Source organism: Hydra vulgaris, chromosome 09, assembly GCF_038396675.1.
Source record: "Hydra vulgaris chromosome 09, alternate assembly HydraT2T_AEP".
Taxonomy (NCBI): domain Eukaryota; kingdom Metazoa; phylum Cnidaria; class Hydrozoa; order Anthoathecata; family Hydridae; genus Hydra; species Hydra vulgaris.
Genome location: NC_088928.1, coordinates 15,691,435 through 15,707,500, shown reverse-complemented (window position 1 = coordinate 15,707,500; position 16,066 = coordinate 15,691,435). Strand labels below are relative to the sequence as shown.

Genomic DNA, 16,066 nt, shown 5'->3' with positions numbered 1-16,066 from the left:
TTTTAGGATTTTTTCCAAAGTTGAGGAGGTAATTTTTTTCTAATTTAACACAAGTTAATAAAAAACAACTTTTTTAAGAAGAGAACTATCCAGAAAATAGTTTTAGAAAAAATGAGACACTTGTTGAGAGTGAGAAAAAAGTTATACAGCTCTAAAGTAGTCTGTTTTGACCATTTGTAAATCAAGGGGGGCCACTGTGTCATGTTTCTAAGGCTATAATTTCTGAACCGTTGTACTTGGAAAACTGAAATTTCAAATTTAACCTATCTACATAATGCACATAAAAATATGTAAAAATCAGGAAAATCAGAGATGGTGCCCCACAAAGTTTTCTTTAAATTGGTTGAAGTATAATGATTTGACCCATATATTTTCATGGTTAGGTATGAAAACAAGAATATGTCCACGTGTTGTTATGTCCTCAAAAGCAATCTTTAGTTCCACAAGCAAAGTTGTAGTAATAGCTTTAATCTGTTTTTAAAATTTTGTTATCAATAAATATTATGAAGCACCAACTCATCAAAAATGCTTTCTTAAGAAAAAAGATTTGTGGAATTATGTGGATTACCATATCCCCTCGTGGAATTAGTAAGTGATTGGGGTTGATATTTGGCCAGGGCCGGGTTTGATAAAATATAGCCAGGGCTGGGTTTGTGACCGGGGCTGCATAAACATTTATACAATCCTTAAGTATATTTTTTTAATTCAAAATTCATGTTATATTTTGTATATATATGCATATATAAACACCATTATGATCAACATGACCTTCATAACCATCATCATCATCATTATCATCATGATAATCATCATCATCATCATCATCATCATCATCATCATCATCATCATCATCATTATCATCATCATCATAATCATCATCATCAGGCTTTAGCCTTCCTATTTTATGATGTTTCTCTATTATAAACAATATAGAGCTTTTTTTTTTCCTAACTAAAGCTCATTCGTACTATATGTAAAGTACTCTCTTCAAGTTTTCTTACTTCTACATACATATGTTTATATCCATAATATGAATTCTCTCCAGAATAGATTTTGATCATAGTCAGATGTTTAGTTTTTTTTCTTAAACATCAAAAAAACCTTATAATTCTTACCCATCTTAATGTTTTCCTTTTTAATACAACTTACAACTTTTTAAGTTTTCAGTTATACGCTTCCTAGTATTTTAACTCTATTTTAAAGTCATAACTTAATAGTAGTTGCTTTCAATCTTGTTGGAAATAAAGTTATTACTTTTTTTCACTTCGAGCACTGTATATTAGGGTTTTTCGATTTTAATACTGCATATTACATAATATTGCAGTAGTTGGAGATCTCTCAAAATTTGAGAGATTTTGGATGACAAATCGCTTGTGGACTTAATTCTTAAGATTTGTAGGATTATGCAAAAAAAACGCCTTAAAAAGTGTTGTATACAAAAATTGACGTTCTAAATATGTTCATATTTAAATGTTTTTTAATATTATTATTTGCATTGCTCAATGATTTAAATTTATAAAAATTTATAACAATTAAGCTAAATTTATAACAACTTGTTAACTATTTGAAGATTTAAATTGTGAAACTTTTATTCTTATATTTACATAAGAATATCAAAATAAGCATTATTTTCACAATTTTAAACATTTTAAACAGAGATATTTATTTTTAGGAAAACATTTTCAATTAAAAAATATCGCCATAAAAATGTCCTTTCAAAACATATGATATACGCATATGATTTATTGAAATATATAGTTTATGCATCTTCCTGCTTAGTAGTTTAGTTAAAATGCAATGTGTCAATTCTCAAATCCATAAACGTATTGGGATGCTTTCGACTCAAGTTTTACCTCTCGCTAAACACTCTGGGAGTGAGGTGGAAAGCCAGGAATTTCAGGTTTAATATTATTGTCAATCATATATTGGATTTGTTCAATTGAAAAATGTTGTGTGGTAAGAGGCTCCGTAACTTATGTAATGCTGATGTCAACCAACTCATACCAATGATTAGCATTAGAATTAATTTCCGGAATTTTCTTCAAATTTACTTTTTTTTCTATCAAACTTGCATTGTTTACTCTATAAATATAAACAGAAGAAAATTACCACATTTAATGTATCATTTTTTTTCAAAACTTTGTTTTAGTTAAATATAAAAAAATACCTTTGCCTTAGAGCAAGTAGGATTTGAAAACCAAAGTTTTGTATCTTGTTGTCATTATCTTTTAACATGGCATAAAGAATATTATCAGATTTTAGACACAATGTATTGTTTTTATTTATTTTTCAACAATAATTTTAACATCATTAAAGGGGAGATTATTTATTCTAGTAATAGTAGAAAAAATAAGGTGCGAGGATTCGTGAAATTTTAAAGATTTTTTTATTTCAAACTACGCTGGAGCGTAAACCTGAACAATAAAATATCTTGTTTTTTTAAAGAAACGGTTGGTTGATTGTCTCTAGTATACAAACAGAGAAGGTAAATAGCTAGAGTTAACCACCTTGCATGGTTAAGCAGTCCAATTTTATAGGCGATCCATTTATCAGAAACTTTACGAAAGCCTATTCCTTTGCAATATTCAAATAAAAGTCTTTGATTGCAACTAAATTCTATTAGTATTTTTTCTAGAATATATCCATCTACAATTGGGTTTTCAAAATGCTCAAAAAAAACTTGATTTTTATCCTGAATATTTTAAGCACATCTTTTGCCAAGTAGACCACTAAAGCTTCTTGGCCAAGTTGTGTCACCATTAAGTTTTATAAAAAGAGCTTGTAACGGAAGTTCATTTAGATGTAAGACCCATAAGGCAATTAAATGTAATTTTCTTTTTAAAAACTCTTCTAGTTTTACCACTAAGCCACTTATTGGTCCAGTATTGGTAGCAGTATTATCAAGAAGAACAGCTTGTATACTTTCCTGTTATGTTCTTGTAAGATACTGATTGTTTCGGTACCAAGAACTAGGCAGTAACTCCAGAAACAGGAATCGTCCTATGAGTCAAATAATTTCCACTTGATTTTCCATCTTCATAAGTAAATGAGAGGTGATGTTCAGACTTAATGTATTTCTTTAGTACTTCTCCTTGAGATGAGTTTATTATTTTACTTGTTTTAGTTATCTGATCAAGCTTGTTATCAATTCCAAGACAAATTAAAATTAATTGTTTTTTATGTTCTGAGTCCACATTTTCATTAACAATTTTTACTTTTGACTTGGCTCTATCTAATTTGAATTTGTCAATCAAAATATCTTTTATATAAACGTCATTTTTCAGGAGAGACTTAATGCCATAGTAAAGCATTTACAAGGGCTGCCCCTACGTTTGACCAACACTCATTTCTGATTAGTTCCATTGTAAATCTTGGAAGTTTAACTAAGTTGTATTTTCCAATAGGATTATTTATTGGTTTCCATTTACCTACATCCTAAAAAAAGTTAATAAAATAAAATGCTTTCTGTTATATCTACTACAAATATTTCGTGTATTTATAAAACATTTACCTCCGTATTGGATAAACCACTAGTTTCTTTAATTAAGTTAATGTCTGGTACGATGGATTCATCTTCGTCAACTAGCTTATTAGATAATTTTATCACTACTTTATCAAGTCTTTTCGACAGATAATCCATCAACAGAAGAAAGATATGCACTTTTTGGACCAATTTTTTTCCTCTGATCACGAAGATAAGCTCTGTCTTCAAGAGGTACTTTATTACTTTGAGAGCAAAGGCATACAATATGTTCTTCGATGCAATTTTCTTAATTATATGAAACTTTTCTCTCACTACAGGGAAACACATCTAAAGAACAGGAACACACAAAAATATCAAAAAGTTTATCCAAGTTTGCATCAAGATTTCTTTTAGCGCTAGCTTTTCCATGCTTGCGATTAACACCCTTAACAAGTATGAGAAGATCTTTAACTTTCCTATTAATAGATTTGTCAGTTATAAGAGGTAAACTTGGGTTTACTGTAGCCCATATTGATTTTATATTATTTCTAATTTGCTGAGTCGCTATGATATCTGCATTCGGATTTATATGAATAAGATAATAATAAAATTGAATAACCTGCCTAGAAGTGCTTGGATCTGTCTTTGATACTTCCACAATATTTATTTTCATTTTTCATTTGTGTAATTATAGCCTTAATTTTTGGCATTTTCGTAGACTAATAATAAATGTAAACTGTATTAAAGTATAACACTTAAAGTCATGGGCCACGGCATGATGTTTTAGTGGGGGCGAAAGCACCAAAAAATCCTAAAATATCAAAACTTACTATTAAAAATCTGCTTAGTAAAAAAAAAAAAATCCCTTTTGAAAAAATTCGGGGGCCATGGCCCCCCTCAGGAATTGAGTAAAACCATTAGTTCCTTTGACTAAATTAAATGAAACCATTAGTTCCTTCGAAAAGTTTTATGTTTTATTCTACTTCAAAAGTTACAAAACAATATTTATATATCAAAACAAGCAAGATATTTTAAAACAAGATTAATAGACTTAAAATAAAATATTTCAAGGTTTAAAACTAACAAAACTAGTCCAAAATTAAGACTTGAAACATAAATCCACAAGTCATTTTTAAACCAGGATACTTGAGATTTGGTAAAAACTCATTTCTAACCTAGACAGTAACTGCAACATTGCACAACTCAAAATTCAAAAAAAAAGGCTAAAATCAACCTACCCTACTGTGTGTGTATATGTATGTATATATATATATATATATATACAACCCTTGGAATTAGAAACAATGAGGCCGGCAATAATTTGCCGCCCTCATTGTTCCTAATTCAATCTTTTAGAGGTCGGCATCAGGTCGGCAAAAATTATTTGATACAAAGGTCTTACCATAAAACATAGAAACGAGGTCGGCAATTTTTTGCCGACCTCAAACACTTTCAGGTCGGCTTTGCTGTATGTTGACCCTAATACCAAGGGTTGTATATATATATATATATATATATATATATATATATATATATATATATATATATATATATATATATATATATATATATATATATATATATACATATATATATATATATATATATATATATATATATATATATATATATATATATATATATATATATATATATATACATACATATATATATATATATATATATATATATATATATATATATATATATATATATATATATATATATATATATATATATATATATATATATATATATATATATATATACACACATACATACCTATATATATATATATATATATATATATATATATATATATATATATATATATATATATATATATATATATATATATATATACAACAACAACAACAAAAAGCAATATATTTACCAGAAATATAGATGTTTTACATAAGAATGTTATACGTTATAAAAAATATTTGTACAGTCTACATTCTGGATGGTTCACTCTCATATAGCTAGGCTAAATCGAGGAGAGCGACCATGAACAAAACAAAACAAAACAAAAGAAAGAAAAGAAAAAAAAGAAGCAAATAAAATAAATAATACACTCACAGAAGGTTGCAATTAGTCTACATTCATATTTGTATCTTATATAATTTATATGGTGATTTATCTATTATCACCAGTGATACTATTGCTGTTTCTATTTATTTTGATGTAGCAAGTAGTATTTTAATTTGGTTTTGAGAACATATTTTTTAATATTGCTAAAAGGGATTGATTTTAATTTATTTTGAATTTGATTCCAGTCCATTAATGCAGAGTATTTAAAGGAATGTTTGCCGTAGGATTTTGTATTATATTTTTGCACACTCAGTGCACCTCTGCAAGAATTTCTTGTAAGTTGGCAGCTAATTGTACTGCGTAGAGTAAACCATTTATTAAATATAGGAGGTAGTTTTTTGTTAAGGCAGCTGTGAATAAATAAACAATTTTCAATTTTGATAATATCATGCAGTTTTAAAATTTGTAGTGTGTTAAAAGATGGGAATGTATGTGCATTGTTTGGTAGAAATTCAATAACCCTGACTGCTTTTTTCTGCATGATAAATAGGCGATTTACAGTACGTATGTTTTGACTCCATGATAAAAGGCAATATGTGAGATGAGAGTGAAACAAAGCATAGTAAATAGATTTTAAAGTTTTTTGTTGTATAAAATGTCTTAGCTTTGACAGGATGGCAAGGGATCTATTCAACTTATTAGATAAATCGTTATAATGGTAAGTCCAGGCTAAGTTTTCGTCTAGCTTTATACCCAAGTAGTTTACAAATTTTTTGCACCAAAGTTTTTTCCCATTTAACTTAATTTTGAGCTGCTGATCTAATTTTTTGTGACGACTTTTAAATAATATTAAATCAGTTTTTTTGGAGTTGAGGGAAATTTTGTTGGCATTTAGCCAGAGGCATAGTTTTTTAAGATCATAGTTAACATATTTGTTGATTTTTTTTATGGACTTATTAAAATAGAGAAGGTTTGTGTCATCTGCAAAGTGTTGGCCTCTACAAAATTTTAAAGCTTTAGACATGTCATTTATATAAATAAGAAACAATAAAGGGCCAAGGACAGATCCCTGAGGAACACCTACTTTGATATCGTTTAGGTCTGAGCTCATCCCACTAATGGATACTAATTGAGTTCTATTAGTAAGGAAAGATTTGAACCAAGAGTTTGAGACTCCTCTAATACCATAGTACGATAGCTTATAAAGTAAAATGTCAATATCTACAGTGTCAAAAGCCTTTTGAAGGTCGATAAAAATGCCACATCCAAACATTCCTTCATCCAGAGAATCTTTAACTTTTTCTGTTAGACTTAATAAAGCAAGTGATGTAGAGTAGTTTGTTCGAAAACCAAATTGTAATTCACAAAACAATTTATTTTCATTGAAGAATTTGTATAAGCGGTTAAACATTAGCCTTTCAAGAATTTTATCAATGTTGGAGAGGAGGGAAATTGGCCTATAGTTTGATATTAATAGTTTTGAATCAGTTTTAAAAATAGGTACAACTTTGGCAGTTTTTAAGTTTTCTGGGAAAATACCACTTGAGAACGAGATATTAAAAATGTTAGAAAGAATTCTTGAGAGTTCTGTTTTTAATAGTTTTAGAATTTTAACAGGCAGACCATTTGGTCCAGAAGCTTTATTTGCGTCTAAAGAGTTGATAACATTTGAAATTTCATGTTCGTCAGTAGGTTTTATAAAGAATGATTTTTGAAAAGGATTTGATAAGTAATATGTAAAATGATTCATGGATGAAGGAATTGTTGCCTGGACATCCTTACCAATGTTAGTAAAGTAGTTGTTGAAAGCATTACAAATATCAAAGGGGTTTGTTATTGTTTTATTGTTATGTATGATTACATTAGGAGTTGTTTGAGAGTTACTTTTAATATTAATAATGTTTTTAATGCCTTTCCAGGTTGCTTTTATATTCTTTATGTTTTCAGTAAAATAATTATCGTAGTATTTTTTTTTGCTTTCTTTGAGTTTAGATTGGAGGTTATTACGAAATGTTTTATACTCATTATGATATATGGTTTTATTTGTTTGATTTTTAGACCTAATATATTTTTGAAAGAGATTATTTTTGTGCTGTATAGAGTGCTTGAGTTCATCTGATATCCATGGTTTAGTCTTGAATTTAATGTTTTGTTTGTTAAGCTTTTTCAAAGGCGCATGAATATCGAGCAGTTGATTAATGTTGGAAATAATATTCTCAAGAGACTGAGTACAATTATCAGGGTATATTTTTGGTTCTCTGTCTAAACTAAGATTGTGAAAATCGTTTCTAAATGCAACTTCATTGAACCTTTTCCAGTTTCTTTCCTGGATTAAGAGCTTTTTATTAGGTGGTGGTTTAAGAATATTATAGGCTATCAGAAATTGTGGAAGATGATCTGAGATTGTGGTGGTAAGATTCCCTGCTTTATATTTATTTGATTTAAGATTTGAAAAGATGTTGTCTATTAGTGTTTTTTTTGTTTCACAGATACGAGGAGGGTGGACACTGTGAGGTAGACAGTAAATTGAGGTGAGTATATATATATATATATATATATATATATATATATATATATATATATATATATATATATATATACACACATACATACCTATATATATATATAATTATATATATATATATATATATATATATATATATATATATATATATATATATATATATATATATATATATATGTATATATACTGCTCTATTATTTAATAAAATTGAGAGCTGTAACACATACAAGAGCCATCACATTTTTAACTTTTAATATAATATATATGTATGTACATATATATATATATATATATATATGTATGTACATATATATATATATATATATATATATATATATATATATATATATATATATATATATATATATATATATATATATATATATATAGGTATGTATGTGTATATATATATATATATATATATATATATATATACCAATAATTTTAAATGCATCTTAAAAAAAAAGAGTGCTCAATATTCTTAAAAGAACAGAGCAATAATAAATTGGTAGAAAATCACTTATAAACTCTTTTTTAAAGTTTAAAAAAAAAAGGTGTAAAATGAAAAGACACAGATGATGAATCCTTGTTAACAAAAAATACTTTTTTAGTTTACCTACTATCTTTTTGTGTGTGGTTTCATAGTAAACTTTTATATTTACAATAACCTATTGAAAATCAGTAGACCTACTATCTAACATCTAGATGTTTTACAATTACTTTAATTGTTTAAGTACTTGTTTACATAATTGTTTAAAAAACAATTTTCAAACAATATTATTATTTTATAAATAGTTGATGTATTCTAAATTGTCAATGTTTTCTTACACTATTTTTTCACTTTTATTATTTACCTAAATTTTTATCTAAAATAAATTATTTAATTATTTAACTGTTATTTAAAATAAAAGAGTTGAAAAGTATCTGGTTGCTAAGCAATATAGGTCTCCATAGCAACTAAATAAAAAATTATCACTTTTATATGAAGAGCAACCTAATTGGTACTCATGCCAAATATAGCAATTGTAAAAAATCTGCAGTTATCAAAAGGTTTGAAATCTGTCTGTGTGATTGCACTGTGTGACCATTTGCACTGTGGTTCACTGTTTAATAAAACTAACCAGGTTTAAAATCTTTTAACATCCAGTGTTTTTTGTTTTTTTTTTATGTTAATAAAAATATTATATCAGATAAAAAATTATAATATGATAAAGTAAGTTTATTTAGAATCTCCATAGAAATGAATAAAATTAAAAATTTACACACTTAGACTTTACATTCATTAGGAGAATTACTCAGTAATGCGCTCTGTGAGATACTCCCCTAATGTATTATCTCTGTGAGATACTCGCCTAATTATTAAGGTCAAATCTGTCACTTTCAACTTGCTTGTTTAACAATAGCCTTTTTGACATCAACAATTTGTGGGTGAAATAAGGAAAGACCAACAATACAAGATATACTAAAGCTGGCATCTGAATGCCTTTGACACAACATTCCTTATGATCTCAACTAGATAAAACTAAAACCTAAAATAAACATTTGCATTATCATCAAAGAAGATGTGGCAAAGGTTTAAGAGTATAAATTATAATAGATATTTCTAGGTTAAGAAGTTCTGCATAATTATCTCTAGTTTTCTTGTAGACTGAGCAGCTCAAGTGTGCAGAAAAGTATATCACTGGCAGATATGAAAACAATTAGATCAATTTTTATTCATTGTTTCTGAAAATGCCTAAAGACTCTTAGCTGCACAGGAACCAAATGCAGTAGTGAAAACACTTGATCACTGGGGGCCTGCAGCAGTCTTAGGAATTTCTGCAATGTGCACATCATTCATAGTGCATAAAACTGAATTTTGTGAGTGACTAGAGTGACCGAGAGCAACTGTTCCTACTATAAAAAATACATCAGATATATTAACACAATCTAAAGATAATATTACATCACTGCTGAGAAACATCCTCAACTTCTTCTTCTTTGAATGTGACTCGCTATTGCATAATTTGATGAAAGGAGCAACACAATCATCACAAGCAACAGACAAGGGTGGAAGTTATTGTATCACAGTACTCATTTCAGTAGTGCTGCTAATGAAAAAACAGCTAATTCATTCTTATTTATAATGTAACTACTATTTATTAAATATTTTTTTAACTATAATTTTTACTTTACTAACAATCCAAAGTATTTGAAAGTAACTCATTTCAAATGCAACTGATTGAAATACATTTTAAAAAAGGATAAATCTATTTTGCAACTATCTTTATTCATAACACAAAAATTTAAAATTTAAATTTAAATGAGTGTATGCACTATAACTTTGCACTTTAAGATGCATTAGTACTTTGGGATTCTTTATGACACTCACTACAAGGCAGCAGTGAGCTCATAGTCGGCATTTACTATGTTTTTCAAAATTTGCTACACAATTGATACTAGCTATATAAAAGTAGTAAATTATTACCATAACAAATGTTGGTTACAAATGGCATTAAAAGTTAAAACTAAAAATGTCATACCATTTGATGCATGGGAATGAGAACCACCACATAAATGATCAATAAGAAGCATAAATACAAATCCAAGAGTTAATGATATGCCAATAATTGCATGTAACTCAAATTCTGGTACAAAACGCTGTTGGAGGCTAGCCCATGATGAGATGCCATTATAATTTACTTCTTTATGATTTTCAACAGCATGGTTAAGTGAACGAGATTGAACATGGTGACTATGAGCAGCTTGTGAAACTTAAAATTTAGTTATTTAAAAACTTAAAATTAAAAAATTAATTATAGCTAATTGCAAATGATTCTAATTAATTAATTGCAAACTAATTATCTGTAACAGCCAATAACAATAACAACTGATCTCTAATTTTATGTTATTTACTAAATTAAAATAAGCTCTTCATACTAATTTTTATGAATTTTAAACATATTCTATTAAAATAATACGTTGTTGTTCATATAACGAATGAACTCCTTCTGGAATAATAACTGATAGTGCTGCTCCAACAATTAACCCAGCTCCTGTAATTGACATAGTGCGAATATTTTTCTAAGAAAGATATAAGCTTTAACAGAAAAATAGTGAAATTATAGAAAGTTAAAAAAATTATATTAAAAAAAAACAAGCACGTTTTTTTATTTAGATAATATAAAATAACTCAACTAATATAATAACTAACAACAACACAATATAATCCACAATTTTATAAAACATCTATTTTATATACCTCAGATAGTAATACAAACTTTATATTGTTATACCTCAGATAATGAAACTGTCAGTGGAACTAAACCAAATACATAACATCCCACTAACATAGCAAAGCTTAGACCAAGTAGTCTTGTTGACGGATCCATAATTTAATTTGCATCCAATAAACCTTGAATTTGAACTGTAATTTATACGAAATTTAATTTTAATAAATAATCCAAAAAAAAATACTGTGATCTTTTTTTTAAATGTTGTCATAAATACATTTAAAAAGCATATTAATACTTCTTTATATAAAAAACATAAATTATATTCAGAATTTTAAAATCTATAATATTATATAATATCTTATAGTATTAAAATCTATGATATTTTAAAATCTATAATAATATAATGATCTTATAATGTCTATAATATAATATCTATCTAACAATACAATATCTTATAATGATCAAATTATCATTTTAAGTAATCAAAAATAATGAAAAATTATTAATTTAATAATTTTCATTTGAATAGATATTTCAATGTTTTTTCTTTGTTTGTTAGTGTGTGTTTTTTTTTTTCGTTTAAGCTAGTAAATGGATATTTATCGTAAAAAATAAATGCCTAAATATATAGTTTTTCGATTTAAAAAAGTAATAATAGCGATAATATCAGCTTATTATTGCATTTTTGAAATATGTTTACATTCCATTAAATCGCATTTAGAATTCGCATTGTTATTTTTGGATAAGTTGTTTTTGGATAAGCGCCGCTATTGCCACGAGTTATCAACATTTTAAATACATTTTGTAAGAAAATTTTAGGCAGACTGAAAACATTGGAAACTCATCAAGTTTCAAACTTGTGTCCTCATTCATCTTTAAAACGCAGAACTGCCAAGTTTTAAAGATGATGATAGTATGATGGAAACTTTATTAAATTGCACAAACACAAGGTATTTGCCTTCTAAATATCTTAATTATTAAAAAAAATCCTCAAAAATATATGTGAATATATTTGAAAGATTATCATTTGTTTCCATCATTATAAATACATTTTAACAATAACTATTTATATTTTGAATGTTCTTGATTATACTCCCAAGTGACAGTCTTAGCCTGGCCCGTACCATAAAAATTTTAAAGGGGGCTCGTTTTTGGAAAAAAAGGTAGTTGAAAATAACAAAAATCTTGCTCAATTTTTAAAAGAAAACTTGTATGAAACAGAAGATTTTGGTAAAATAAGGAAGGTTGATCGTACCCGACGATTCCCCCTTGTTACGGGCGTGTGAGCTTTTTCAATAACACTAGATGGTGGATATTTAAAGCATGGTTGACTTTCTGGTTTGTTCATTTGAAATAAAGTAATACTTTCTAATGTTCCTAAAATTTGAAATTTAGTTGTTTTAAAACTAGAAGAAAGAGGGAGTTATTTAATTATTTTTTTTTGCTATATGCGGGAGGGAAATAAAATGCTCTTCAAAACTCTGGAGACTCTTGACAATTCTGAAAATAAAATATTTATAAATAATCTTGCAGGTATTATTCATGAATTCTCTGCATTAACTCTAAATTACAGATTTGAAGCTCTTTTAAATTATAATTTTTTAATTTTTGACATAAGATGTGTCTTCAATAAGTTGTAATTTTTTCAAATTTAAGTTGGCATATGCTGCTTTCAATAAATTCTTTTTTGTTTGATTACAAGAGTCAATGGTGAATTCAGAATTTTTGGTTAAAGCTTATTATTCATAATCACTTAAAAATTGACGACGCCGAAGCGATCTTATCAAATATTTTAAGATTTACCTCGGCGTTAGCAAAGTCGAATGTATGGTACGTAAGGGAGGGAAGGTGGTGGTTGGTGGGTGGGTGGGTGGGAGGTGTGAAATATAGTTTTTGCCAACTAGAGATAAATATTCTGGACCAATTATGCCCACAAAGTCTAAAAAAAGTTCGATTAAAGAAACAAAAAAGTTCCAATTCGCCGACTGATCGTATAAAAAAATCATTGGTAGAGAGGGTGGGAGGGAGGAGGAGAAAGGGTGTTATATTACACAGGTCAAAAAAGAATTTATTGCATTAATGTTAACGCTAGATCTTACTTAATTTTGATGCGCTGAACTCAAATTTGACATCAGATTTATATGGCAAGCTACAAATTTTTTGTAATAAACAATTTTCTATTTTTCAAAGTTTAGGTAGTTGACGAAATTTTCAAGATGTCTTCAAGGTATTTTTTTATTTCTCTAAAGCAAATTTGAATTCATTTATAAATGTTAGGGTATAGCTTAAAGGATTTCAATTTTAAAAATAAAAATAGAAAACAGCTGAATATATAACTTTTATGCTTTATCGAAAAATATGGTTTTATTATAATAAAAAATTTCTAACTTGTGCAAGCGCGAATTCAAATCTAATGATGATGAACTAAATTAAGATCTTAGACATATATTGAAAGATATAATATTTAAAATTATTTACAGTAATTTAATAATAAAAATAAACATAAATTTTAGTTTTGAATGATATGCCCGACAATATTGCTCAATAAAGTATACTTATTCGAAAAGAAACTTTTGTTTGTTGTTCCTTCTTTTATAGACCTTTCCTGAGTCATCTTAATTGATGCTACAACAGTAGTCTGCCATCATTTCCCAACATCTTTGGTAACGATCTTCAATTATCTTAAGTACTTGATGGAATTTTTCTTGTTCTTTACTCACATCTCCAAGAATATCAGGAAACTGGTCAAAATGACTATTTATATAATAATGTTTTATGCTTATTTTACACAAAAGAAGTTTTATACTCATTTTATATCTAAGATCATAAAATGCTTTTAAAGTTCTATCAATTAAATCTGTATAGTTTTTAGCTTTTTTGTTTCCAAAAAACTTTTTTTTACAACATCCACAAACGGCAACCATGCGGTTTTCTTTTTGCTATCTATTGTTTTAACATGTTTTTTATCATTTATAAGGTAGCAAATATGTGACCAATCCAAAATTCCAGCTTTTTTTTTTTTCTAATCACAAACCAGGAAATGTTTTAACTAAATACTAAAAACAAATATTATCAGTTTTCAGCGCTTTAACAAATTGTTTCGTGAAACCAAGTTTAAGATGGAGTGATGCAAAAACTGTTTTATTTCTGCTAACAATGGGTTCATTCACAGTATTGGCATGCCTACTGTGAGAGTGTTGCGAATTGGCCATTTCCTTTGTATCCAGTGCTGTTTTCTCGCTCGACTATTCCACATGCATAGATAAAATGGAAATTTAGTAAAAGCTTTCTGCTTACCAAAGAAAAAATTACCCATTTTTATATCTACACAAATAATCCAGTTGTGTTCTAATATTTAATCAAGTTAAGCACGATTTTAATGTCATGGTAAGTCTCTTGTAAATAAACAGATTGGTACAGAAAAAAAAAATATTACGATTGTTCAAAAGGACACATTTGAGACTTTCCTTTGACCTATCGATAAACAGTCTCCATTCTGTTGAATTACGTACAGAAATACCTAACTGTAATAGGAGACCTAAAATATCATTACAGAAAACAAATAAATGAACTTCTCAAAAAAAAATTAACAAGCGTTTCTTCTCTTGTTCCAAAGCAGGAAACTTTTGCAAAGCTATCAAGAAGGTTTTTTTCCTTTAATCAAGAGGCTAATAGTTCTGCAGCTTGCTTAGAAAGTCCTAAATCACGCACTAAGTCATTCAGCTCTATCTGTTTCAAAATTTTGAAAATTTTGAAACAGATAGAAATTTTTTGCAATTTCAAAATTTTGAAATTGCAAAAAAACTAGAACTTGCGACAAAAACAAAGTTCAAATATGAAATTAGCATTAAAAAAACAACATAAAAATCAATTTAAATATCTCATGCAACAGGAAAAAAGTTTTTTTTTGTAGACCTGTGTTATAGAACTTTATGTTAATATTTACATAAATTTCTTATACTTCCTTTTAAAAAAGTACTAAGAGACTCTTTCTCGCCATAAACTCGGGTTTAATGGTCAATGGTATAAAAATTAATGCAAATATTTACAAAAGTTTCTTATACTTCCTTGTATAAAAGTGCTAAGAGACTCTTTTTTGCCATTATAATACGCACAACCATAAACCTTTTTTTCACGCTGGCCTAAAATACAATATTGTTTAGTGAAAATGGTACAAAAACATTTTAAATGATTAACACAAGTTTACTTTCAAATTCAATGTCATTTTTTATGTAAATCAAGTAAATGCTTATATAAGCAAACTTTAATTTATGCCATATATGCTATAAATTAAAGTTTGATTATATAAGCATTTATAGCATGTATGGTATAAATTAAAGTTTGATTTATGAAATCAATAAAAACTGATTGTTCTATACAACTTTTTTCATATCATTTCACTTTTTGGTTCATTACTAAAACTCTTTATGCTTTTTTCGCTATAAAAAAAATAGCATTAACTTTTTTTATAAATTTTTATTTCAAGTGTTTTGCTCAAGGCAATCTATACTGAAGTCCTTTTCATCGCGCAACCGTAAGCCGTGACTGGGGCCTATCATTTTTACGGATTATCAGCAACTTAGCTATAAAAATAAATTTTGAAGTCAATAAATGACTATTAATGAGTTTAATTAGTTTATTTGGAAATATTTGTATTTAAATGGAATAAAAAGTTAGAATTTTATATTAAAAATTTTTTTTTGCATACATTTTAACAAAACAGATACAAATCATTCTTTTCTTAATAAACTTATGATAGCTTTAACACTTTTAATGCAGGTACTTTATTAGATCTTGGTGTAATTTGTGCACAAAAATTGTTTAAATATATAA

The 16,066-nt window shown here is 27.3% G+C and overlaps 1 protein-coding gene across 1 annotated transcript in view; it reads right to left on the bottom strand.

The window, feature by feature from the left end:
* The window catches only part of LOC100198152 (zinc transporter ZIP9), a 25,298-nt gene extending 13,845 nt beyond the window's left edge, over positions 1-11,453 (bottom strand). The window contains exons 1-3 of the mRNA XM_065804829.1: positions 11,294-11,453; positions 10,979-11,081; positions 10,541-10,771 (exon numbers count right to left, since the gene is read on the bottom strand). Coding sequence (XP_065660901.1) covers positions 10,541-10,771; positions 10,979-11,081; positions 11,294-11,389 — 430 coding nt within the window. The 5' untranslated portion in view covers positions 11,390-11,453. The remainder of the gene's footprint in view (positions 1-10,540; positions 10,772-10,978; positions 11,082-11,293) is intronic.
* Between the last annotated feature and the right edge of the window lie 4,613 nt (positions 11,454-16,066).